This window comes from Syngnathus acus, chromosome 13, assembly GCF_901709675.1.
Source record: "Syngnathus acus chromosome 13, fSynAcu1.2, whole genome shotgun sequence".
Lineage (NCBI taxonomy): Eukaryota > Metazoa > Chordata > Actinopteri > Syngnathiformes > Syngnathidae > Syngnathus > Syngnathus acus.
The window spans coordinates 12,538,423-12,561,876 of record NC_051098.1 but is presented as its reverse complement, the minus strand read 5'-3'; the positions used below and the strand labels follow the sequence as shown (position 1 = coordinate 12,561,876).

The following is a 23,454-nucleotide window of genomic DNA, read 5'->3' as shown; positions in this document are numbered from 1 at the left end:
AATGTGTGATGTTCTTTCAGAGCCATTAGCGGGATTTACTGCCCTTCCTGCACATTAACAGCCAGTCATACTCCTTTTCTCCTCCGAGTGTGTGCGCGCGCACTGACATGATGAAAATCCATCCGTGTATGAGCATGGTGGGTGTGCCGCTGTGAGATAACTCCACGCAGCGGTGAGATGCTCGCTCTCAAAGTCAAGGCTGCTCAGTGGTGATTTATTTCTGACGCCCGCCCGCCGGGGATGAACGACAGGCTGGGCGAGACGTGCTTTGCTCAACTTCGGAGGAGAGCAAGAAGTGAGACTTTTGGGATGGATTTAGTTATCAAGGAGGAGTTGACTCGGGTGCCGAGTGGCTCGAAGGACACGACGACGGCAGCTTCCCGTAAAGTCCGGTGGTGAGACGGAGCCTTTCGCAGGCATGGCGAGGAGGCGGGGGCCGCTACTGCTTCTTCTGCTGCTGTTAGTCGGCGGGTGTTCCCCGGGGAACGCCCCGGGCAAGTCCAAAGGCAGCTGGAGGTGGAAAGGGGACAGGAACCGTGAGTAACCTCTCATTCGTCCCTCCCTCCCGCTTTGCTTGAAGGAGTGAGGGAGCCTTTGGTTGTGTGCTGCTTTGGATGCTGCTTGCTCCAGTACATCCAACTTCAGCAAATTTGATTCTCATTTTTGGAGTATGACTTCCGGCTTTTGTGGAATATTTGCGTATGAGGGCTAAAAAAAAGTCGCGATTGCGTGGATGGCGAGAAAGGGACACTTGCCGCTGTCCCCATGCTGCCTTTGGGCCGCTGACAGCTAATGGGATTGTTTGGCAGCGCGCCTTTGAGTGATGGAGTGGTGTGCGCGTGCGTGCTTGCGCGTGTCCGTCCCTTGCGCCGGACCTTGAAAGGACGCGCCGGTCTTGATGCCCTTCCAAGAGGAAATGACGAGGGCAGGACCGGCAAAAGGCGACGAGTCCGGCTGAGCGGCTCAAGGAGATGTGACTTTGGTGTCCTGCTTTATTTCTAGAAAAACTTTTGCTCACTCAAAAACAGCAAATTGTCATAGTGTTGAAATTAGTTGAGGAGTTTCACATTTCTGGTCCTAAGCTTTTGAGTGCCATCTTGTGTACTTTGTAGCGGTTCTGCAGAGTGAGTCGAGGCGTCCGTTCTCCAGCGGTGGTCCTTTGGGGAGTGGGTCTCTTTTTTTTTTTCCAGAACCCTCACCCCCCACTTGCAGGAACATGCGCAGTACAGTCACAGGTACGCCATACGTGAGCGTAATGCGGCCAAGATGCACATTTGGGCCACTCCTCCAGAGTGCGTCACGTAAAATGTGCTTGTGCGTGCGCACACAAGCGCTGGTGGGAAGAGATCAATAAAATATATGCTATTCTTAGTCATGGCCACTTTGACGCTTGCTTTGTTTTGCTTCGCTCGTTTGCTCTTACTATGGAAGGCGGTGCATGGGTGTGATCAGTCGATCAATCAATCAATGAGTATTTTGTGGAAGATTGAACTTTTGCCAGCCTTGTTTTCAGTCTGCAGTAGCTGCAAAACATTACCGAAAGGTCTTTGGAGCTCTCTTGAGTTTTTTTTTTAGTTTGAGTGAATACTTTTGAGTCCTTTTGAACTAAACTGCCAACATTTGTCATGTAAGTGAAGAGGTGGGAACAGGAGGAGGATAAAAAAGGCAGAATGTAGGTTAGCCCAAGATAAATGTTGACGCTCTCACCCCTTCTGGCAAAAAAAAGAACGTTGAGGTTTCGTTCACGCGCCATTGTTCCAAGGAATTAAAAACACATCAGCACATTTTGACGCTCCCGTTTGACAGAATGAGTTCAATTTGCGACTCTTCTTGCTGATCAGCCTCATGTGCGTAGTCTGGACGGACAGCGGGGGCTGTTTAAGCACCTTGGCGAGCAGATGAGGTGATAATTACAGGGCCAAGACGCTTTCAAGATGAACCAACTGCGTTTCAGATGTTTGCTATTAAGCGCCATCAAACGACGGGAACCTCGTAAGACTCCTCACTGTTGTGGCTGCGCTCCATCTTGTCATTAATCGTCGAGTCGTTGTTTGGCTCCCACGCCGCAACGGAGCTCATGTTGACACGGCTCGGATGGTTTTGATCCGTTGAGGAACTGCATGGGAGCGGGAATACGGACGGAAGGTTCCCATCTGTGGTACGATCATAAACCCAAATTGTTTTGTTGAGCAATGACGAACAATGAACGAGGAGTCCAACGCAAAACACATGCCAATGACGTCACCATGCAAAATTATAGGAAATCTTTTTGTGCGTGCGGCAAGCTTAAGCTGGCACGCCGTCTAATATTCATAAAAGGAAATGAAATATTGAGCGTAATAAACACGCAACGGCGTGCCCTTGTTGACGGCCAAGGAAGAACATAAAAAGCAGGAAAAAATTACATTTTTAATAGACGTTGGCGAGAAGTCTGCACGTTCAATGAATAAATTGTGTCCATTGAATATTTATTTCGCATGATATAACTCAATTTGACTGTGATGTTGTTCCAGTGAGTTTGAGAACAGAGGAATGTTTTGCAAATGCCTCACATTTATTGTTGCAGACGAGGGCCAGGGATGAGAGAGTGTATTCGGCTTCCGTCTCCTTGACTGAGAAGAAAAACAACTCGTTTTTGGGTTGTAAGGATAAAAAAGGGAGGCGGGACAGAGATGAAGTCATGAAGACGTTGGGATGCTCTTGATCTATTTTGGGTTGTGAACACAAAGCCTGCCGGTGTCAGATGCTCGTCTTTACCTGTCTGGCATGTTTTCCATCGCGTTTGCAGTCCGTGTGCGTGCACATGTGCGCCTGGTCGGGCGCAGCGTGACGCCGGCCGGTCAGTTTCTTCCAGCATCTTTTGTGTTTTTCAAACCTGAGACAAAAAACGTTTTGACGCAGGCTTTGGATCACTTTTTTTGATACTTCGCATTAGGAAGTCATTGCTGTCGTTATTTGATGTGCCACACAATTTAATTGTATTCGTTATTTATTATTATATATTATCTAATTTGATTAAATATAATATAGTATAATATATATTTACATTTATTTTATATTATTTATTATATTTTATTCATCTATGACCCCCCCCCCGAAGTTCTTGATTGTAACTATCAGCTTGTGCAAATAGAAGTACAGTAGGAATGAAAGCGCACCCTCAAAAAGGTCATGGTCACGAACATGTGTCACACGATGATGCAGACCCCCCGGATGCCCCCCGTCAGCAGTTAGTCATGCTAAACGCCACCCTTGCACAAAAGGAATCAACAGCAGGAGCGCTATGCAGTTTCCGCCCTCCCTCTGTAGTCACACTTGGCTGCTCTCCAGTGAAATTTCCCGTCTGGCCGCCTGCTGTCTATCACAAGGCCCTGACAAATACTCGGACAGATTGACACTCACTGTGAGGTGGCCAAAAGAAGTGGGGGTCGGGGCCGGGGGGGCCGGGCGGTCCCTGAAATGACCCAGAAAGAGATTGAGCACGGCTGTGTCGGATTTGTCCCGCCCTCACGCCGCCTTTCACACTCAAGAGATGACACAAAAGTCGCCATCAAAAGGCCCTGATGAGCAATTAATGGCGCATCATTGCATTTGCATCCAGTCTGTGTGTGCGTGCGTGTTGTCAATCATGTTGAGTGTCAGTCTGCCCCCCCCCCCCCCCCTGAGTGGGGCCACTTATTGATACACGGGACTGTTTTCACACTCACTTAGACGTCAAGCTGCTTCAGGACACGTCGGCACCGGCCGGCTGGGACGCTCAGGGATCCTACTTAACTTTTCAATGCGTTTTTCTCAATCGGGATGGCGCGTCGGCCGGGATGGAGCCTGTGCTTTATGTGGGCCTGCGTGGCGGGCGTGGCGGGCGGCCGGCACCGAGCGGAAGCGGCGTCCGGGTTCTCAGTCCCTGTGGTGTTATTGTTGACAGAGACGGGAGCGGCGCAGGACGGGCTGAGCGAGGCTCCCACGGCGGCTCCCACCCCGGGACGTGGCGACGACAACTCTTTGGGCTACACAGGTACCGGATGCCGCGCCTTGACGCCGTACCCGTCGCTGTCGTTTGTTGCTTGTGTCAGCAGCAAAAGTGTGCGTCACTATTTGGGTTTTTGTTTTTTTCCAGTCAACTTGAGAAATTTGAAAATTCTGCTCCGTGGTCTTCTGACTCCGATCGAGTTGCGCCCACCGGAGATTGACGCAAACGTGCTGAGGCGGCATTTAGCCGTTCTGCTGCATGTTGTCTTTGAAAGAAGGGCGAGCGTTTTGTAAGGCGCTGTGATGAGCCTGACTTTGGCAACACTTTGAAACTTTGGTTCCCTTTGGGCCGCCTCAAATTGTTTCCCGATACATATGTCGGCTTCACACTCCGTTCACCTTAACGAACGCTGCACAGGCCACACAGGCGGCGTGCAGATTTTCGAGTGTGACGTGGCGGGGAATATTTACGACTTTGCAAAAGATGACGCGCAACACAGTCAGACTTGATTTTGTCGGGTCGCTGCCATCGCGAAGGGCGCAGAGCTCGGGTGAAAGAGCAACGGCGGTGGGAGGCGGGGGGTCGCGGGGGGTCATAAATCTGAGCAGCACCTGCTCCCCCGACCGGGTGCGCGGTGTGAGGTCAGCACCAGCCAATATCCCATCGCTCATATTTATTACGCTCATCGCGGCGCCAGTTTGTTTTGGCAGCTGCGCCGACAGAAAAAGAAAAGAGCGTAAGAAAGCAGGAAAAGCCGGGGGGGGGGGGTTCATTGGTCCCATCGAGGCGTCAACTATAAGAGGATAGAAAGTCTTGTAGCGTTTTCTGGGAACTCCCTGCTAGCTAGCGCAGCTCCAGCAACTTGTGCTGTGTGTATAGCTTTAACATGCTAGCTCACGGTAATTCCTTTTTTGTTTTGTTGTGTAAAAGGACTCTATTGAAAACTCTTTGTGAGGCCAGTGGGAAAAAGGGAAGCCTGTTTATCGCTTGGTCCTGCTTTGTGCTGGATGACAGTCTTCATTCTCTGTGTTTCCCCTTTCACTGCTTTCAACTCCTCATCCGCAACAGTCGGTACAGAATAAGAGATTGCGGACGGTCGACTTTAACGCTTTATTATCGAGTTGGTGTGCGTTAGCTAGCTCAAGTTAGCTAACCTGGGTAACTTACTCCGAAAAAAAGTGCCATCGAACATCGCAAAGGTCTTCAATGTTGCCGCATGCTTTGAATGGGATACACTTGCGCCACCCAGTGGACGAGTCTCAAACTGCGTCATGGATTGATTGGAAATGCAGGACACAATTGACACGTAATTCCATACAAATGTCACAGCCGGCCACCGTCATTTGCAGTCCGAGGAGGCCACGCTTTTTTCCTTCAGGTGCTTCTCGGAGGCTCCCTCGACGTGCAATCGGAGATGATTTGTTGCCTCTTTTAGCCACGGCCCTCGTCCCACAGAAATACAATCTCCCTCTTGCCAAGGTCGTCTGCCGTCTCCTCCCCGCGTCTAATTAATTTCTGCCTCGCCGTCACTCCTCTCGTCGCCTCCGTACCAGACTGACCCAGGGGAGGGGGGGGGGGCGTCAAGGCCGCACGTATAAATCAAACAGCATTCCTGCACCAAGTTGTAAAGGGAAACACCTCCACCATACTCCAAACGAGCATTTCTGTTTAATCTGGAAAGACGTGCAGAGTTGTTTTTTTGTCAAAACATGCACAAAATGTTGCCCTTTCGCATTTGACAGCGTGTGCTTCTTTTTTTAATTGTTCAAACCCTACTTGAACTTTTTATCTCGCAATCCAAATGTCTTCATTTTCCATTTGTTTGCGATTTAACAACAGCATCTTTGTTGCGTTGACCTTATCCGGTTTGGAGTTTACGCCAGAAGACAATGTGAGCCGTGAAATCGTCTTAGTCACCGAGGGAATGCGGGCTCCTTATTCCTTTGGCCCTCTTTGCCGAAAGGGGCCCGTCCGGGTTTTGTGCCGGGTCCGACGCGTGTGAATGGCAGCTCGGCATGGAAGCGAACAGGATCCCCCGTCGTGCCGCATGCATAGAAACATCCCGAGAAAAGATGGAACGCCCCCCCCCTCCATAAAAAGAAGTATCACAGCACATGAAAAGGCCTCATTGAGGGATGGCCAGATCGAGGGGGGGGGGGGTGCACAGTTTTCATTGAGGGATGCCCTCACCACTTTGAGGGAAAACACTGTCGGCTGTATTTGCCGGTGTGGCGGCGGGAAGGACAGTCAAGCGGGAAGATTCCGGAATACGGTATCTGCAGGATATCTGCGGACCCAAAGTGGACGAGTGCCATGCGGATTCTCGTGTTACTGTTAGCCGCGCTGGTCGTGCCGGGGGGCCCCAGAGAAAACCACCCCGGCGGGGGTCTCGGTCGTTGGGCTGCTTTGCGCAAGTGCAAACAGCTACCCGCACACTTTGGACTCGACCGCGATTCCTCCCGCCGTTCCCGTGGGAAAGCGCCAGCGTGTCCTCGCAGTAAGTGGAACCTGTCCACTTGCATGGCAGAATCTCTTCTTCATAATAATAATAATACAGATTATTGTTATTATTGCAAATAAACTTTTGAATGTGCCATCACACAAATGACAAATTTGTTTAACGACAAAAGGCACAGTCATTCTGCTTGACGTGTTTCTTTTGACTTAACCTAATGTTCTCTGCTTATAAGTCTGAAACTCAGTTTTTGGTGAAAGCAACCTTGCCATGACATGCTTTGACTTTAGCAGTGGAGTTTTATTTATTTATTTTTTTGCTACAGGACACAATTGGGTGCCTGTGAGATTAAGTTCAAGAAGGCCTCGCTAGAGGGCGCTGCGCGGTAACAAATGTGCAGCTTGAAATTTGAGAGCAGCTCATTGCTTTTTCTGGTAGACAGAGGGAGAAAAAAAAGAGCGAGAGGCTTTTAGCTATTCTGTTTCATGCCACTCATACCCCCCACCCACACACACACACACACACACACGAACCCCTTTCACGCCTATATAATCTTTTAAAGCATCACTGTGAATTATTTATGAGCTGGTGGAGGTGGCTTGTGTTTAAGATTTTTGCTTCATCAGAAATAACAGACTGGAGGCTAGTTAATAAAAAATAGAAAAAAGTTACTTCATATTTCTCATCTCTCTGTTTCTCTCTCTCTCTCTCCCTCCCTCCCTGTCTCTCTCGCTGTCTCTCTCAAAAGTCATTGCAGGTCATTGAAGCATCAGCCACATCATAAAACTTTCAGAAAAGAATCTAAATTACAAAAACATTCTGTTTTGATTGGAAATTTTTTCTTCACCAAATGATTCCCATCAATATCTTCGTAATGTCAGATTTAAATATACAATTATTATTAAATATACAATTCAATTAGACGGTGTTTCCGAACTTTTGACTGGATACCGTATATATTTGTGTGTGTTGTTTTATTTATTCCGTTTGATCCTGTTGGATTGACCTTCATCCATACAGGAATTATTTACCCCCCCCCCCCCCCCTAAAAAAAAGTGCTTTTTGTGCTACTGAAATATTACGGGGGATATTAATGCCCCCAGAGACCAAAGATTACGTGTTTGGACCATTACATAATAATTGTACCGTTTCAATAACAGCAGCTTATCGTTTCGTCCCTGTGGCACCGCCATTTTGGGAAACACGCTCGTGCACACGCACATCATCATGATTTAAAAAAAAAAAAAAAAGATAAGCCGACTTTGGTGTGCCTATACAGTCGGAAAGTAGTTCAATTTCCACACTGGGAAACATCTCCTGGAGAGAGAGAAGGGGGGAGGAGGAGAAGGAGGAGGAGAAGAGGAGGAGGAGAAGGGTGTGTGTGTGTGTGTTGGTGCGCGCGTGTGTTAATGGAGGGAGCCATTGCTTCCCCCCAGAATAGTAAAGCAGTGATCGCGGCTTACTGCGTCGCTTCTTCTTCTTCTTCTGCTGCTGCTCTCTTTTCAAGCCTCGGGATGTAAAAAAAAAAAAAAAAAAAAAAAAAAAAAAAAGGGGATGGAAAAGTTGCGGTGACTGCGTTGGATTTTCTTCCGCTCTTTTTGTGTTGCCGGTCGGGACAGGACGGCGTGGCGTGCCTCGGAAAGTTTCCCCCAAGTCCGGTGACACAACGTCGGACTGGAATGATGTGATTTGTCGCCTTCTTCTCGGCACTTTTTTTTTGAATGAAGTTTTGACACGCGCGCGGCAGCGACACCGGGATGCTTCTTCACGCCGGAGACTTTTTTGCTTTCATTCAAGGCGTCTTTCGGGACGACGACATGTATTGACGTCCAGAGTTTGGAATTAATTTGGATTACTTCTGCAAGGCGAGAGAGGCGCTGAATGATGTCTCCAACTTGTTCGGGATTTCTCTTGCTTGTCGGATTTGTCCATGTGTGCTCAGGTGAGGGGAGCGAAGTCCCGAATGGTTTGGCTGCAACCTTGCTGTCGAATTTTCATTCTTATTTTTTCCCTACACCGGCGCTCGTCAAACACGAGAAGAAACCAGCATGACGTGCTTTATTGCAGATTCTTTCATTTTCCGCGACTCTCATTTTTCTTTTCTTCGTGGGGGAACGTTGGTACGTAGACATTTGGGAGGCGCGACGCTCCCTAAGCGACAAGACATGGATATTTTACATTTGAGCAATTCTGTAAATTTTGGCATTTACTGTTTCAGAACAAAATCAGACAAAATCGTAAATAAAGCACATGACTGCGCTGACTGGTGCAAAATGTGCTTTTTGACTCCGTGACGCATCCCAAGCGCACAGAAACTGAAGTCGTCCGCTTTAAAGCGCTGTTTGTTCAACACAGACAGTCGATTGAAAGTCATTCGAATGTTTTTTTTTTTTTTTTTTTTTACGTCAGCGGAGTTGAAGTGCTTTGTAAGAATTGCGCGCTTCTCATGCAGGACACGGAAGCGCATTTGTTGGCCACGAACGTAAAGCGACGAAGTCCCGTGTGGACGAGCCCCCGCCCCTCCCTCCATGCGGTTTTTTTTTTTTTTTTTGCTGAGCTCTGTGTTTTATTTCCTTTTTCGCCCGATCGGGTAACACGGTTCTTAATCCAGACGTTGTATTTCCTCTCTGACCTGTTTATAAAAGGAAAAGTGCAGGCTGTAAAACAACTGGGGGATGGTGGGTGGGGGGGTCTTATTATCCTCTTTCTCTCGGGCCGTCACATGAATGTCTTTCTGGATCTTTCGGAGCATGATATCCAAGCTTTTCCAGGTCACTTGCCTCCCGAGTTCCGGCCCGCCATCCTATTAAAAGACATTAGTGCAAGTGTGTCCTGAGTAGGGCTTTTTTATTTTTTTGTCCTATCTTGTCCAGAGGCTTCGTCAAACGCTGCAGGCCTGCCATATGACCTTGTTTTTGGATTTTATGATGTGGCCGGTCGCCGGCCGGCATGAAGGAAGGCGGGTCGATGCTCAGCCGTGACCAAATGCTGCCGTGTCCTGGTTGGCAGTGTGACGAAGTGCATCCGTACGCAGCGAGTACTCAGAAATGTCGACTTATCATGATTCGACAGAACCTCCTGATGATTTGAATCGGGCGCGTTGAGCAGGGCCACGTGTGAAACGGGCCGGGACGGCACCGATCGAGGGGCGACGAATGATTTGGCTTGTTATCGAGCGACGAGAATGTCAGCGCAAAACGGCGAGGCGGTGTCGACCTCGGCGCCGACTTGACAAATTGTCTCCTAAGTGCTGATAAATTGCCAAGTGGCTCCGCTCGCGACGCGATGACACCGCACAGCTGGTATCCGCCGCCAATTAATGAGGACCCGGCACAAGTCAGACTCATCAATGTCCCCCGCTTGACACTCGCTTGCATTCCAAAGCACCGGCAACCGACAAAACGGTTCCGCCTCGCCTCGGTCCAAAGTTGGGGTTTCAAATTGTATTCCGGTCCTTGGGTAGGATTTCAAAGCAGGTTTTGGAGCCAATGTTGGTCTTTGGTTTTCAAACACGTTAGGATTTCAGATGAGGCTTTCAAAGTATAGTTTAGGGGTTCCATCAAGATCTGGCGCGCATGGCGCCTAGTCCCGATTCCAATCCAAGCAGTGTGACGAAATCCGTATCCACTGACAAGATGAGCATTAGAGCTCAGATAATTGAGCGAGCGCCTTAATGATGTGCTAACGCGACACCCCCGCAGAGTACGCTCTCTTTAATGAAGCCGAGGATGAATTTAATTGGATTAATTAGTTAATCCATCTCGTGTCCCGAGATGGTCATCTGTTGCTCCAAATGGGAAGACTGAAGAAGGTGCCGTCATTTCAAAATCAACCCTTTTCAAATTTACATTGAACCGGGGTTAGGGTCCAAATCTGGTTTCAGTCCAGGATTGGGATATTGAATCAAGGTTTTCAATTCAAATTTCCAGATGATTTTTTTGTGGTTCAGGGATTGATTTTAGCTACGGCGAGCGTTTCATTCCAAGGTTAGCTTGAAAAATTTGCCTTTTAAGACTTGATTTGATTTTGAAATCAGCGTTAGGTTTTCAAAATGGATTTTCAATGAAGTGTTCAAGGCTGGACTTAGTTGAGTTCAGTTACTTTAAAGCCAAGTTTGGGCTTTCCAGCCCAAATCGTAGAACAAATTTTGTTTTGGGTCCGTTTTTTAAGGCCTTGTCTTTTTTCCCGCTTTCTCGAATAAAGCAGGTGAACACGCGCAGGAGCCTGCGGGGACGCCAACCATTGTGAGGCGTGGAGGAGGGGAAGGGTTCGTATAGAGGGGGAAGGGGGGGGACAAAGCCAGAGGCTCAAAGTCGGTGGGGGGTGAACAGAATGGGAAGGGGCAGCACTCGTATTCCCTTTCTTGCGGCGCCAAATGTGCTGATGGCTGGTTTTCTTTGCAAAAGTAGACATCTGGGCAGAGATGATGTTCATTTTTGCAAACGCTGAGTCAATCCAACAAAGCAGCAATGTGTGCCGTCCGTCTCTGCTGGCCCGACTCGCAAATCGGGAAGCTTTGCTGTGCTTCCAGTCGCACAAGTCCGAGCACACTTAAGCCTGCTTGACGGCTCCAAGTCGCTACGTTAAAACAAATAGAATGATTTTCCCCTACGGGGACAGCGAGAGGGGGGTATTGAAGTTGTCCTTTCCTCATTTCGGAGTGACTGCCCCCTGACAACTGACAGCGGGGAGAAGCTGAGAGGCGCAGATTCAATTAGCAGTTAAGAGAGACTGCTAATTAGTTGATGAATGTCTTTGCTCGCCCCGCCCCCACCTCAGCCCTTTATTGTCATGGTTAATATTCCATTTTGCTGACACTTAAAACCATCAAACGCTTGTTCAACTTTTCTCATCCAAAAGCTATTATCAGCTGAAGCTGCATCAGCAAATTCCGACTGCCACCGTCTGTCATCACCAAAAAAAAAAAGCCATAAAAGTAGGCGCGACAAAACACAATTAACGAGAAGGTGACCTTGAGATTGATCACGATAGAGGCGCTTCTTCCCACCGTTCGGATTTTGCCACGGCGACGTGGGAGCTTCAAACAAACGGACTGCGGCTAATCCCGAGCTATTAGCGAGTGGATCGGGTCGTTGCCGTTAATCGCCGGCATAAACAAAGTCAGCCAGAGCGTTGGCGATTAGCATATCATTAGCAGCCAGTCCAATGTGCTCAATGTGCTTTGTTCCCTTCAAATCGGCCCCGATTGACTCTCTGACGTACTAAAAAAAAAAAAAAAAAAAACACTTTAATGTGACTTGTGTTCATCACACTATCAGCTTTTTGTTTTTTTTTGTGATGTGTAATAAAATTCCATGAAGGTTTGAACACACGCTCGGTCGCAGCACTCCGCCATTGAGATCGCTCGCTCACCTCCCACCGCGCGGCTTGGCTGAAAGCTCCGACTGAATAACAATCGAGGAGGATTTACATTTGCATTTGATTGCACGTCTCAATCGGAAGCCAAGCTGGGAAAGTGGGGAAATGTCACCGACCAGACTCACGAAATGTGGCTGGAGCGCCCCAAAAAAAAAAAAAAAAATCGTCCTCCAATGAGGGTGAGGCGATCAGGAACGACAGCTTGAAAGCAGGAACTTTTCGACTAATGTTCCCAAATGGGCTATTTGGGCCACTTCATCCAACTTTTGTGGGAATGACAAAGACAAATAATTGCCGCCGTCGGAGTCAAAGCGGCTTTTTTGTTAGCAGGGCCCCGTTTTTTGACAGTGGAAGTGCAATTTAAGTGGCCGACAAACATTGCACAAACGTTCCTCTGTGGAAGTCAGAAAGCCCTTGGCAGCCTTTGCCTCTTTCATGCTGAATTTGACCAAACATTTGACGCCGCAACACATGGCGTGCTTTGAAAAAGAACGGGGGGAAAAAAGCCCGCTCGCCCGCCCGCTCTCATATTTTCCAGTCGTAGCTCCCGTTTGTCTGGAAAGCGGCCATGCCCGGCTCGCTCGCTCGCGCTGGTGTCTTCGCGCCTGGGCCGCAGAAAGAAGCGGCTCCGCCGAGTCTTGGCTTGGCAATTTAATAATACCTCGCATCCGCGGCTGTAGTTTATGAACTTTGGTGGCGTTAGCGCATGAACACCCGGGCGTTTTGAAGCAACACATGCCAATGTTTTTTTTGCCCTCGGCACCGCCAGTTGTCTGAGATCCGCAACCCGAGCGTTTGGAATAGCTCACCGAAGGTCATTGGCGTGGCCGCACGGCTCCGACAGTACCGTGAAGAGCCGTTCCATTTCTTTTTACACCCAAGTGCTGATTTGGCACTTTTGTATTTTGGCATGGAGACGGTTGAGCTACTTTTGAGCAGTGAAAATCTCTATACAAGTATTGCCGTGGTCCATCTCGCAGCTAGCGTTGTTGTCGCTTTGATATTTTTGTTTGCTAATGTTTTGGAAAATTTGTCATATCCAGCTCTTGTGTCGATTTTCTTTTTTTGAACGTGACAATCCAATTTAGTCTGTGATTAGATTTTGCCGCTCCATCATCTGCAGGATGAAAAAGGCCGCAGTGACACGCGGAATAATCAATTGAGGCTATTTGATCCACGGCGATGACTGATTTCAGTCCGCTGGTCAGACTTAGTTCAAAAAAAGAAAAGAAAGAGGAATAAGTAGTCATCGGCCATGTGCGGCATTCCCTCATGCTTCTTTTGCGTAATCCTTTCCTAATGCGGCCTCTCGGCCTGGCATGCATCTGGGGCCCATATTGATTACACACTTTTTCCTGCGGTGCCTCATCTGTGGCAGAATTGACATCCGCCAGGCCCTTTTTTTTTTCTTTCCTTCCCCGAGAGGCGCTCTCTTGAATTTGTGAGCGCAAGCAGCAATGTCATTGCGATCAGCTGCAACTCTTCCACACGACCATCCCGTCTGTTGTGTTGCAGGCTAAACCGTTAAAGGAGAATACCCATCCTTTCCTCTGCTCCTGATGAGTAATTAGAAACAAAAAGGCCAAGCCCCCCCCCCGGGTGTTGCTTGTTTCTGATGTCATCAGCACGTTTGTCAGCTTTTTATTGCACATGACAAATGAGCTGCAGAACGATCCACCTCGGCATTCCGCCGCTGTCCGAGAATTCATTACGCCAAAGGGTAAAAGAATGAATCAGATGGGCAGCGCTCTCAAATATGAAAAAAAAAAGAAGTCAATTGGATAATAACAATAATAAATAATAGTAAAGAAAAAGAAAGAAATTAAGAATAAAATAAAAAATAAAATTAAATATGAAAACAACAAAAATAGTCAATTGGATAATAAAATAAAATGAAATAAATAATAAAATAATAAATAAATAAAGCATTTATGGGAATTTGTAACTATAACTCATGGGCAGCCGAGTTTATTACGTCGAAGAGACTGTGACGAGGAAGGAAAGAAGCCATAAAGATATCCATCAGCACACCTCGCTCACCTCTTGGCCCACATTCACACCGGCGACTTTAATCCCGCCTCTTAGCGATGTAACCGATAGCATTCAAGACTGGAAAGAAAGGTCTGATGTCCGCTCATTCCGTGTGTGTATGTGTGCGTGCCCAAACGCTTAAAAGGCCGGCTTTCCGGTTTGATCGTCGATGGATTTGAGCGTCTTATCGCCGCCCTCCCCTTGGCGGCGTCCTCTGGCAGCATGGGTCACCCCCCCCTCCCTGGGGGACACGCCCTCTGCTCTTATCTGTGCCATAAATCCCTCTTAAGTCCCCTAATCACACATTTATGGGCCTTGTGGATGTGCGGCGCTCTACCGTGCTCACAATTCCTTATCAGCATATCTGCGGGACATCTGACAGGTGGCTCGGGCCTGCTGCCTCTCATGAGATTACCTTTATGATGGAAATGAAACATTTTACAGGGCAGAGTTGCTTTTGTTCTGGTGGCGAGCGGCTTCTCTGTGACGTCACGCACTTGAGATATTTGCTTTCGAACCGTTTGCCACGGGTTCTGCTGGATGAATCTGATTGTACTCTCAAGAGTCATCCTAATGGCTTTTTTGTCCTTGCCGGGCCAAGGAAGAAGCTGCGATGAAGAGCTTTAAAAAAAAAAAATCATTGGACCCGAACCCTTGACTGCAGCCGGTTCTGCCATCCGTTTTTCTCTTTTTGTATGGTGATGAATTCAGCTGGGACTAATTAGCGCAAGCTACAGAGCGCATGCTGTCGCTGGAGGGTCTTGCAAGATGGGTCCGTGTCTGGGTCTGGACCCTGGCGCTTACTGCAGACTCTCTTTCTCTGCTCAACATGGCACGATGGACTCCCCGCCTTGGTTACTGAAAAGAAGCTTTTCTTCATGAACCCCCGTCAAGCCTTCCTTTTCTTTGACTTTATGTGTGCGAGAGTGTAAACAAGAAAGGGAGAGGGGGGGGCGAAGGAAGGCTCCGACGAGTTGGAAAGCAGAATCTTTGGCCCGAGGCCTAGATCGATTGGATTCTCGCAGTAGAAGTCCTAACTTCCCTGCGGGCAGGCTGCCTGCTGCTGCATTTGCTCACCGCACAAAATCAAAGAAGGAGCGAGGAGGGGTGGAAAATCCGAAGGCGGGTAGCTGTGGATGAGAACGGAATGACGCCGGCCGATGCGGCTTGCAATATCTTTTATGCACCTGAGCAATGGAGAGAATCCCCCTTCACCCCCCGTTTGCCCCCACCCTCACTCCCCCGCCGAGAGGTAATGGTGCTGAAGTAACCAAGGTCACTCAACAGGGCGCCAAGTCGATTCAATCAGGGAAACAAAGCCAGTGGAATGGCATTGTGGAACACGTCCCCGGCACCCGAGCACGCTCTCTGGAATCCAAGCGTCAGCCGGAACGCTTTTTGGGCCCAGTGATGACATTCATTTTCAATTTTGAGAGGCTTTCCCAAATTTTGGTGCCGCGCTCTCATCCATCCATTTGAAAGCACTTATCCTCATTAGAGCCGGAGCCTCTCACAGCTGTTTATGGGCGAGATGGTATTTTGGCCCTTTTGAGGTTCTTTCAAGATTGCTACCATATTTAAGTACTGTCAACCGACGCACCCCGCTAAATTGTGAAACATTTGAGTTTTTGCCATATTATTATTATTTTTGGACCTCCATCCAAGATCATCGTCTCGATTAGCGTCGTCGCCAGTCCGACATCAGCCCGCCTGTAAATAGTTAATGGCGAGCCCGCAAAACCTCAGTTTCCAAATGAGAGCGGAGCCATGTTAAATCAGGGAAAGCGAGTAGTTATTGGCCGAGCGCTTCGATCTTCTTGAATAAAACATTCTTCCCGCCTTGCCTGCTTGTTGGAAGCAGCGTGCTAGCCTGGATCACCGAGAGGCGAGCGGGCGGGGCTTGTCACAGAGACGCCAATTGATTGTTAATTTGACCCCCGTCATTGCCCGGTAGCGATATGAATAGCTACCGCTTGACCCACTGCCATTTTTTTTTCCTCCAGTTGCAGCCAGGCATTAGAAAGAATTGATAGAAAACACATGCGGAAAAGGCAACTCCCAGCAGAGCGAGAAAGAAAACATTTATTAGTCTTTGACGATAGCTCTGTTAATTACACCCACTATCAAGCTTTCCTTAGTCACCTCCTTGTGTTGAAGTGATTAATCTTACCGCAGCGCTGTCCCTAATTATGCTGACTACTTTGAAATGTGTGGCGACCACACCAAAAAGATGCCTTCCTCAGCAGCAGCAGTAGTTAATGGGGGGGATGGGCAGAGGGCACATGGGATGGGGCAAACGAGGGGGGGCGCTTGGTGGGAGAGGGAGGTGGCGCGGCGCGATGATGTCACGGCATGTCGGCCGGCCGGCTCAATGAAATCCAAGCCTTTAATTTAATTTAAAATTTATTTAAACTTAAATTAAGTTAAATCAAATTAAATTAATTTTTGAATCAATAAATACATATTATAAAATAAATAAGATTTAATGTAATTAATTAAAACATTTTAATTCCAATGGCCAGCGCTGGCTTGGAAGGTGGCTACTTTTGAGCGCTAATTATCATCTAAAGCAGGTTAGCCTGCCGCAGCCGAGATAACGCCGATGTGTCAAGAAGTTCCCCGGGTGCGCATCCTTGTCTTATCTTCCATCACATCATTTCCTTTTGCCTTGAAGGTGCGCCGTTGCCACCGTCGCCTCGTTTGATCAGCGAAGCGCGTGACTTATCAAACAGACTCTTCCTGTCATTAAAGGTCATGCGTTGCCATTACAGCCCATTAAATGAATGCGGGATAACTGAGGAATCTCCAATTTTCAACGTTTTTGCAGATGTGTTGATCCTGATGACAATTCCACTCGGAAGGGTCGTGAGTGAAATGTACCGGATGATTGAAAGCGAAAGAGAAATGTGATAGGTCAGCTCGATGACGTCAGACTTGTTGCCATTCATCGATGGATCAACGTTCCAGTTTCCATATGTGTCATCGATTAATCATTACGTTAAGGAATACGGTCGGCTATCGTTTTAGTGCATTGGAATTTTCCGTCAGTGGTTAAAGATCAACGTGGCTCCTTTTGTTGTATGATGGCCGCCATTTGCAATCACCTTCAATATTTGTGTGAAATAATGTTTTCACGTGGTGGTTCCAGGATCCCGTCTGCGCCAGGAGGACTCGCCGCCCCGGATCGCCGAGCACCCCTCTGACCTGATCGTGTCCAAGGGCGAGCCGGCCACCCTCAACTGCAAGGCGGAGGGCCGGCCCTCGCCCACCGTGGAGTGGTACAAGGACGGCGAGCGGGTGGAAACGGACAAGGACGACCCGCGCTCGCACCGCATGCTGCTGCCCAGCGGCTCGCTCTTCTTCCTGCGCATCGTGCACGGGAGGCGGAGCAAGCCCGACGAGGGCTCCTACGTCTGCGTGGCCCGCAACTACCTGGGTGAGGCGGTGAGCCACAACGCCTCGCTGGAAGTAGCCAGTAAGTGCAGCATGTCTTCTTATCTCCGCTTTTGTTTTCTGCCATCAATGTGCTCATTGACTTGGATAATCTCTCAGGAGATGGGCAGGATGTTTTTTTTTTTGTGGGGGCTGTGTGAGCCTGATCATTCCAGGGTGAGCGCTCCTCTAAAGGGCCCTTCCTTAGTAGGTGGTCAGGAGCCACAATGGGAACAAAGGCCTTTCTGTTTTGCTCCAACGAGAGACAGATAGGACCTTTTGGATCTCATGTTCGACTCTCTTTCAATGTCCTCCCTTCCAAAAACAAGCCAACTTTTGCTTGTTTTCACTCAAATAAATCCGAGCTGGGCCCAGCCGTCAGCCACCCGTGTTTTTCTTTTTGGCGTCGGACGTGGCGAGCGGCGTGTTCCTGCCTTCTCAGCAACTTTCAACGCAACGTTTCTGCTTGCAAAATTTCAATCGCAACAGATGACGTGCGTAAGACACCGTTTGTGTAGGTCAAGCGAAGAATATTTTCCCACGTTCCGCCGATGATATGTGTGCGGTGTTTATGTCAGGGATGGATTTTGTCATATTGAGGATTTAAAAAAGAAAAAGAAAAAGAAAAGCAAGGCTCTTGGCAGTCGGCGCGAGCTCGTGAGCGGCGGCGTTGGCAGGCGCTCAACTGCGGGCTACTTGATTCCGCGCCGGGTTCAAACGGACCTCGTAATGACAAGCTGCCGCCGCTGCCGTGCCGCCGCGCCGCTGAGTTTCTCGCCCCTCGCTTCAGCTCACGCTTAACTGCACATAATTATGTAGCGGCGGCTCCGCAGCCAGGCTCGGCCCGGCATCACGCAGAGGCCTCGTTTAGAACTTGCGCTCGTTGATAAATGCGCAAAGGTTTTGGCAGTCCAGCCCGACCTTGGAAAAAAAAAAACACTTGAATCCTCAGCATGTCCATTTGCACGTTTGCCTTCTCAACTCTCCATTTCACTCATTCAGTGCCATTGACGGTTATAGACGTCATAGATATTAACTGGGTTAACAAACTCTGAGCTCTTTGGGGAATTTGTGGAGGTGTAATCATGTACTTGTCATTTTCAGTTCCGCCCCCTCCGACCGGCGCCTGTTGTGATTCTGAAAGGCTATATCCGGCCCGTCTTTTCATTCTCGGCCCACTTCCAAAGCGCCGAGCCTCGCTTTGCAATCCTCTCAGTCGCTGCCGCTTGTGAACACAATCCGAGTTTCAACAGGTCTCGTTTGGCCGGGTGGGCGCTCACCCACCTTGTTTTTGTTAATCATTAAGCGCCTCTATTCAGTCCACTTGGCCCGCTTTGATGTCTTTAGCCCGAATGGTGTTTGCTTTGCGCATTCAAAGGTAGCTGAGATCGTAGCCTCGGGTTCGGAGGCGCTGACATCGGCGAGTACGTGAAAGGCTTCTGTCCGCCGACTCGTCTCGTCTTCTTGCGGCCTGACATTTTACACCCACATATTCTTCGGAGTCATTTTGTTTTTTTGTCTTGAGCAAAGTAAGACAGTCCATATTTCTTTGCTTTCTAAAATTGTTTTGAAGCCCGCTTTCAGAATGTGACGGCCGTGGCTCGGTTGGAAGTCGTCCCTCTTGCCTGGCGAGCCACATCAGTCCCCGCTACTGTACGGCTCTCCTTCTGCCAACATTTCCATCCGCTTGCCAGCCACATCTGAAAAAGTGGCAGATTGCTTTCTTCCAGCTGTGCGGCTAAACTGTCGCCGCGGTTACTCATGCAAATTTGGCGGGGGCGACTTCAAATTGTTAGCTACCCCAAATAACGGTGGCTCAATAGTCCTTCCTGTTCCTTCTTTGTGAGTGGTTACAATTCTACCTGCAGGGGTTAGCAGGGTTTTGTGGGCGGAGCTTAACTTCACACAGCTGAGTGATTACTGCCACCTGCAGGACGCCAGTGGAACTGCCTCGTGGCGCATATTAGCGCTGAGGCAAGGCTTTTTCATACCATAGTTGGAAATGTGTCTTATTGATCTTCTATTTTGAATGTTTTCTTTCTTAATTAAAGGAAGCATTGCTCGTCACTCACGTTTGCGGTTACTGTAGCATCCCATTTTAACATGGAGGGTCAAATTAAGTGAGTCAGAGGTAGACGCCAGCGAAGCAGAGGAAGCGGCTGGTTGGCCGGCTGGCCCGCTCGCCGGTCGGCTAGTTGTCTGGCTGGTTAGCTGGCTTGCTTTCGTGCTGGCGAGCTGCCCGATGAGTGGTAGGCTCTGCAGCGGTTCTTTGCTTCGGCTTGCTTCACAGCAAATTGGTGCAAATGGCGCAGTCGGGTTTTGCTTCATTTGAGGCGTGGGCTTCCCCTACATGCACATTGGCAGGATATACGTGTGTGTGTGTGTGGGGGGGGGGGTGTTCTGTGGGTCTAAGGTCTACAAAACGAGTCACTCAAGTTCTTCTTGGATTTATATGTTGATCTGTTCCTGAAACATGATTGCAGTTCATTTTCTGTTTCCTTTGAAACGTGGCAAACGAGCTAATGACAGTATGAATGCGTTTCATGGCGCTGTTAACACTTGCATATTCAGCCAGCACTCAGGGCTGTTTGTTCAGATCAATGCAGGTCATGTCTGCAATTCAAATGACTCGCTCAATATCGAAAGGTCACAGCGTTAAGAGTTACGTCAATGCCTTTTAATCAGCCTGGCGACATATCCGGTTTACGTTTGAGCAATTTTCCTCGCATGTGAGCAGCTACATGGTATGGACTTGCGTTTCAGATTCTGTGAATTTTGCCAGCAAGTAAATGGCGCTCCACATTAGCCGGAGGGCAGCACGTAGCCTGACAAAGCTGGAAAAGGGGCTAGCTAGCGTGTTCGCCGTCTATGCGTTGTTAGCCTTCCCCAAAATAGCCTTCCCGGAGCGCCATCAATCTCAACCCCTGTGACTCTTGACAGCCTACTTGGCCAAGAAAGATGGCCGAGAGCCAAAGCATAGATCCCCCATCCGCCCCACTTCCTGCTTCGTATTGTCTCGCGGGACGAGGGCTAGCGAGAAAAAGACAAATGAACGGGGCACCTTGTCGTGGCACCAACATCTGCTTTTGTTGGTACCCCTCGAGCCTGCCACTTGAGCGTGATGGATGTCGCTGGCGTGCACAAGAGTCGAGTGAATCTGAGGCTTTTTCTTCTCTGTGCCATATGCAAGCATGTGGGAAGCAGACTGTGTTTTTTTTTTTTTTGCAGACTGTCTGAAAATCTGCTGTGACAAAAACCCCCCTCGTACCCAATGGAAGGTTTTGCATCACACAACGCTCTTAAGACGTCAAAGCGTAACTTGCTTTTTATCGCAAGTGTCTGAGCACTTGGGTGGCTGCGAGTTTTTTTCTCCTCCATTGCCACTGTGACTTGTTTCTCCTGTAATCCTTGCCTGTGGCGCTCGCAGTTAAGATAGAAGCTCGCCTCCATCCCAGGATAGCAAAGTATGATATTAACTTGCTAATATAATTTAGTTTTATTTTATTATTAACTTGATATCAACTTGCCGGTCTCCTGCAGATGAGGGTTCTTGAGAGCACAAGCACTCGGGGAGCACATCCTCGCTTCACCTCCCGAGTCCGTGTTGTATTCTCGTGACCGTGTGTCCCGCTCGCTAATCTTTTCTTATTACTCGTGTAAGGTTTTATCTCTGAGCCTCTTCCGCGGCCCAAGACGCGTCTTCCCACCGCACTCCGGCCAGCGCCCGGTCATCTGACACGCTGGGCCTATTAAACCCGCCGAGCTGCCAACCTTCTGTCGTGTTCCTTGATCCGAGACGGTGGAGTTTTGGTGGGGATTAGGAGCTTTGTAGACTTTGGAACTTGGGGGATTTTCAGAAAAGACTTTGACAAACTCACTTAACGTGAGTTTTCACCTGCATCTCACCGCCTCCGCCGAGTTGAGCTGCAAGCCTCAGACGTCCAGCCGTGAAGTCGACACACGGTCGCGGATAATAGCTTCTTTCAACACGTCCCCTGCTGGCCAGGAACTTAACTTCACGGGCACCTGGCGGTGGTAACTAAACTCGTGGCTTTCTTCCAGATCTCGCAGCGTGTCTTCTCTTTTTTGTGAGGTTAGCCGTCGTGCCTGTTCACAATCTCTGTTTGCTAGCGATGAGGTCAAAGCTCCTCAAGCGCTCGCCAAACTCGTCCCAAGTAATGAAAAAGTATGAATATGATTTAAGTTGTAGGGAGTGTGCTGAGACTCCAAGAGTCCTGCATGGAAGCCTTCAACCTTTCATAACTTGGCACATTGTGTTGATCTGTGTCCACGCTTCCAGCTCTCGGTGTTAACGTGACCCAAGTAGCCCCGCCCCCAAAATGCTATTAGTGCCGTGGACTCTCCAGGTCACCACATTGTTTGTGAACCCTGCGAGTATGTAAACATACAATCTAATTTAAGGCATGAGGCCAATACGTAGATCATTTGCCTGATGCTTGAATAGAGCAGATCCACTCTCACCTCCTCCTTTGTGCGCCTTTGACCTTTTTTGAACAGGGTGTGGCGGCAACACAAAAGGCCCACCTCGCCGTAAGCATCCAACGCCGAGGGGGTCGGCCGTAGAGGCAGACAGGGGGGGGGGGACGGCGTCATGTGAGCAGAAGAGAGGCTCTTTTGAGAATGGAGACGCTGATAAGTGTTAGAAAAGAGCTGACATCTGATTTGGTGAGGCCCACCATTGTATGAGCTGCTGTTTGCCTCAGGGGAGGGGCGAGTAACGGTGGTGCGGTATGTCCATTCTCAATTGCAGACATCTTTCTGTCTCTTGATCCACCTCGTGTCAGGTTGTCGTCTGTCAGCGCCGCCTCGGCTCCATTTAGCCCATCGGCTCTCGTCCGATGGTCGGTTAGGGTTACGTCGCCCGATATAGGATGTTTGTCTTCCAATCATGTCCTCCTCCTAAAATCGGGACACGCTAATGGTGAGCTCAAAGGTAACATTGAAGATGAATAGCAAAGTTTTGCCACTCACTTTGACCTCGCCATCCTTGCCGGGCCTCACGTTAATTATCATGCATCACAGGTAGATGATCCCGCCACGTCCGGTCCGGTTCTCCCCCGTCCGTCAATGGGATTAGGCGAGAGTGCCGAGTCGGCAGGTAGAGCCTAAGTTAATTTGGCCTCCGGTTTGGAGCCATAATAGCTTATTGATTGGCTGACAGAGATGCAAGAAGCGGCTTGCCGGGGCAGCGTGAGCGGAGGGAATAAGTTAATCATCACTCAGCATGTTCCCGGGCCTTAATCACATCAGCCTTGACTTCTCCCGGCTGACTTTCTGCGGCATGACGGCGCCTTGCCCGCAGGCCCCGAGATGCAAAGTTAATTTTAGCCACGCGGCGCTGACCTCCGTCTGCCACGCTGGCGCTCGGCTCGTCTGTAAAACATCAGCTCGGTCCTCCGTTATTCACTCCGTCGTTCCTTGATAGCGACTCGGAATGTCACTCACTTCTTCCGTTGCGCGAGAAACTGTGCTGACATCACGGACACATTGTGACAAACTATTTATCGCCAGGGATACGTTCCATATAAGTGCAAATCTGTAATATGAAGAGATATTCAAAAACCTTTTTTTTTATTATGAACAGCATTTGAACAAAAAAAGGGTCTGATGAATAGAGAATAGTGTGCGTACTATAAATATTTTATGTTTTTATTTATTTTTATTTTTGAATTATTTTTATTTTCTACATTATTTATTCTAATTTTTATAATTTTATTATTGTTTTTAAATTATAAACCCACAGCATCCATCCATCCATCCATTTTCTGTACCGCTGTATCCCCACGGGGGTCGCGGGCTTGCTGGAGCCTATCCCAGCTGTCATCGGGCAGTAGGCGGGGGACACCCTGAACCGGTTGCCAGCCAATCGCAGGGCACACAGAGACGAACAACCCTCCGCACACGCACTCACACCTAGGGGCAATTTGGAGCGCTCAATCGGCCTACCAAGCATGTTTTTGGGGATGTGGGAGGAAACCGGAGTGCCCGGAGAAAACCCACGCGGACACGGGGAGAACATGCAAACTCCACACAGGGAGGGCCGGAGGTGGAATCGAACCCGCACCCTCCTTACTGTGAGGCGGACGTGCTAGCCAGTGCACCACCGAGCCGCCAACCCACAGCATTTGAACAAAAAAGTATCAGATGAATAGAGAATAGTGTGCGT

General features: G+C 48.9%; 1 protein-coding gene across 5 annotated transcripts in view; it reads left to right on the top strand.

Moving 5' to 3' along the window:
- Nucleotides 1–23,454, top strand: part of robo1 (roundabout, axon guidance receptor, homolog 1 (Drosophila)) — a 90,737-nt gene that overhangs the window by 18,796 nt on the left and 48,487 nt on the right. The window contains exons 1-3 of one of the 5 annotated variants that reach the window (XM_037266989.1): nt 88–536; nt 3,926–4,015; nt 16,984–17,310. In XM_037266989.1, coding sequence (XP_037122884.1) covers nt 419–536; nt 3,926–4,015; nt 16,984–17,310 — 535 coding nt within the window. In that variant the 5' untranslated portion in view covers nt 88–418. Of the gene's footprint in view, nt 1–87; nt 537–3,925; nt 4,016–7,663; nt 8,368–16,983; nt 17,311–23,454 lie in introns of those variants that run through there. The other 4 variants (XM_037266984.1, XM_037266985.1, XM_037266986.1 and 1 more) reach the window with 4 other exon arrangements.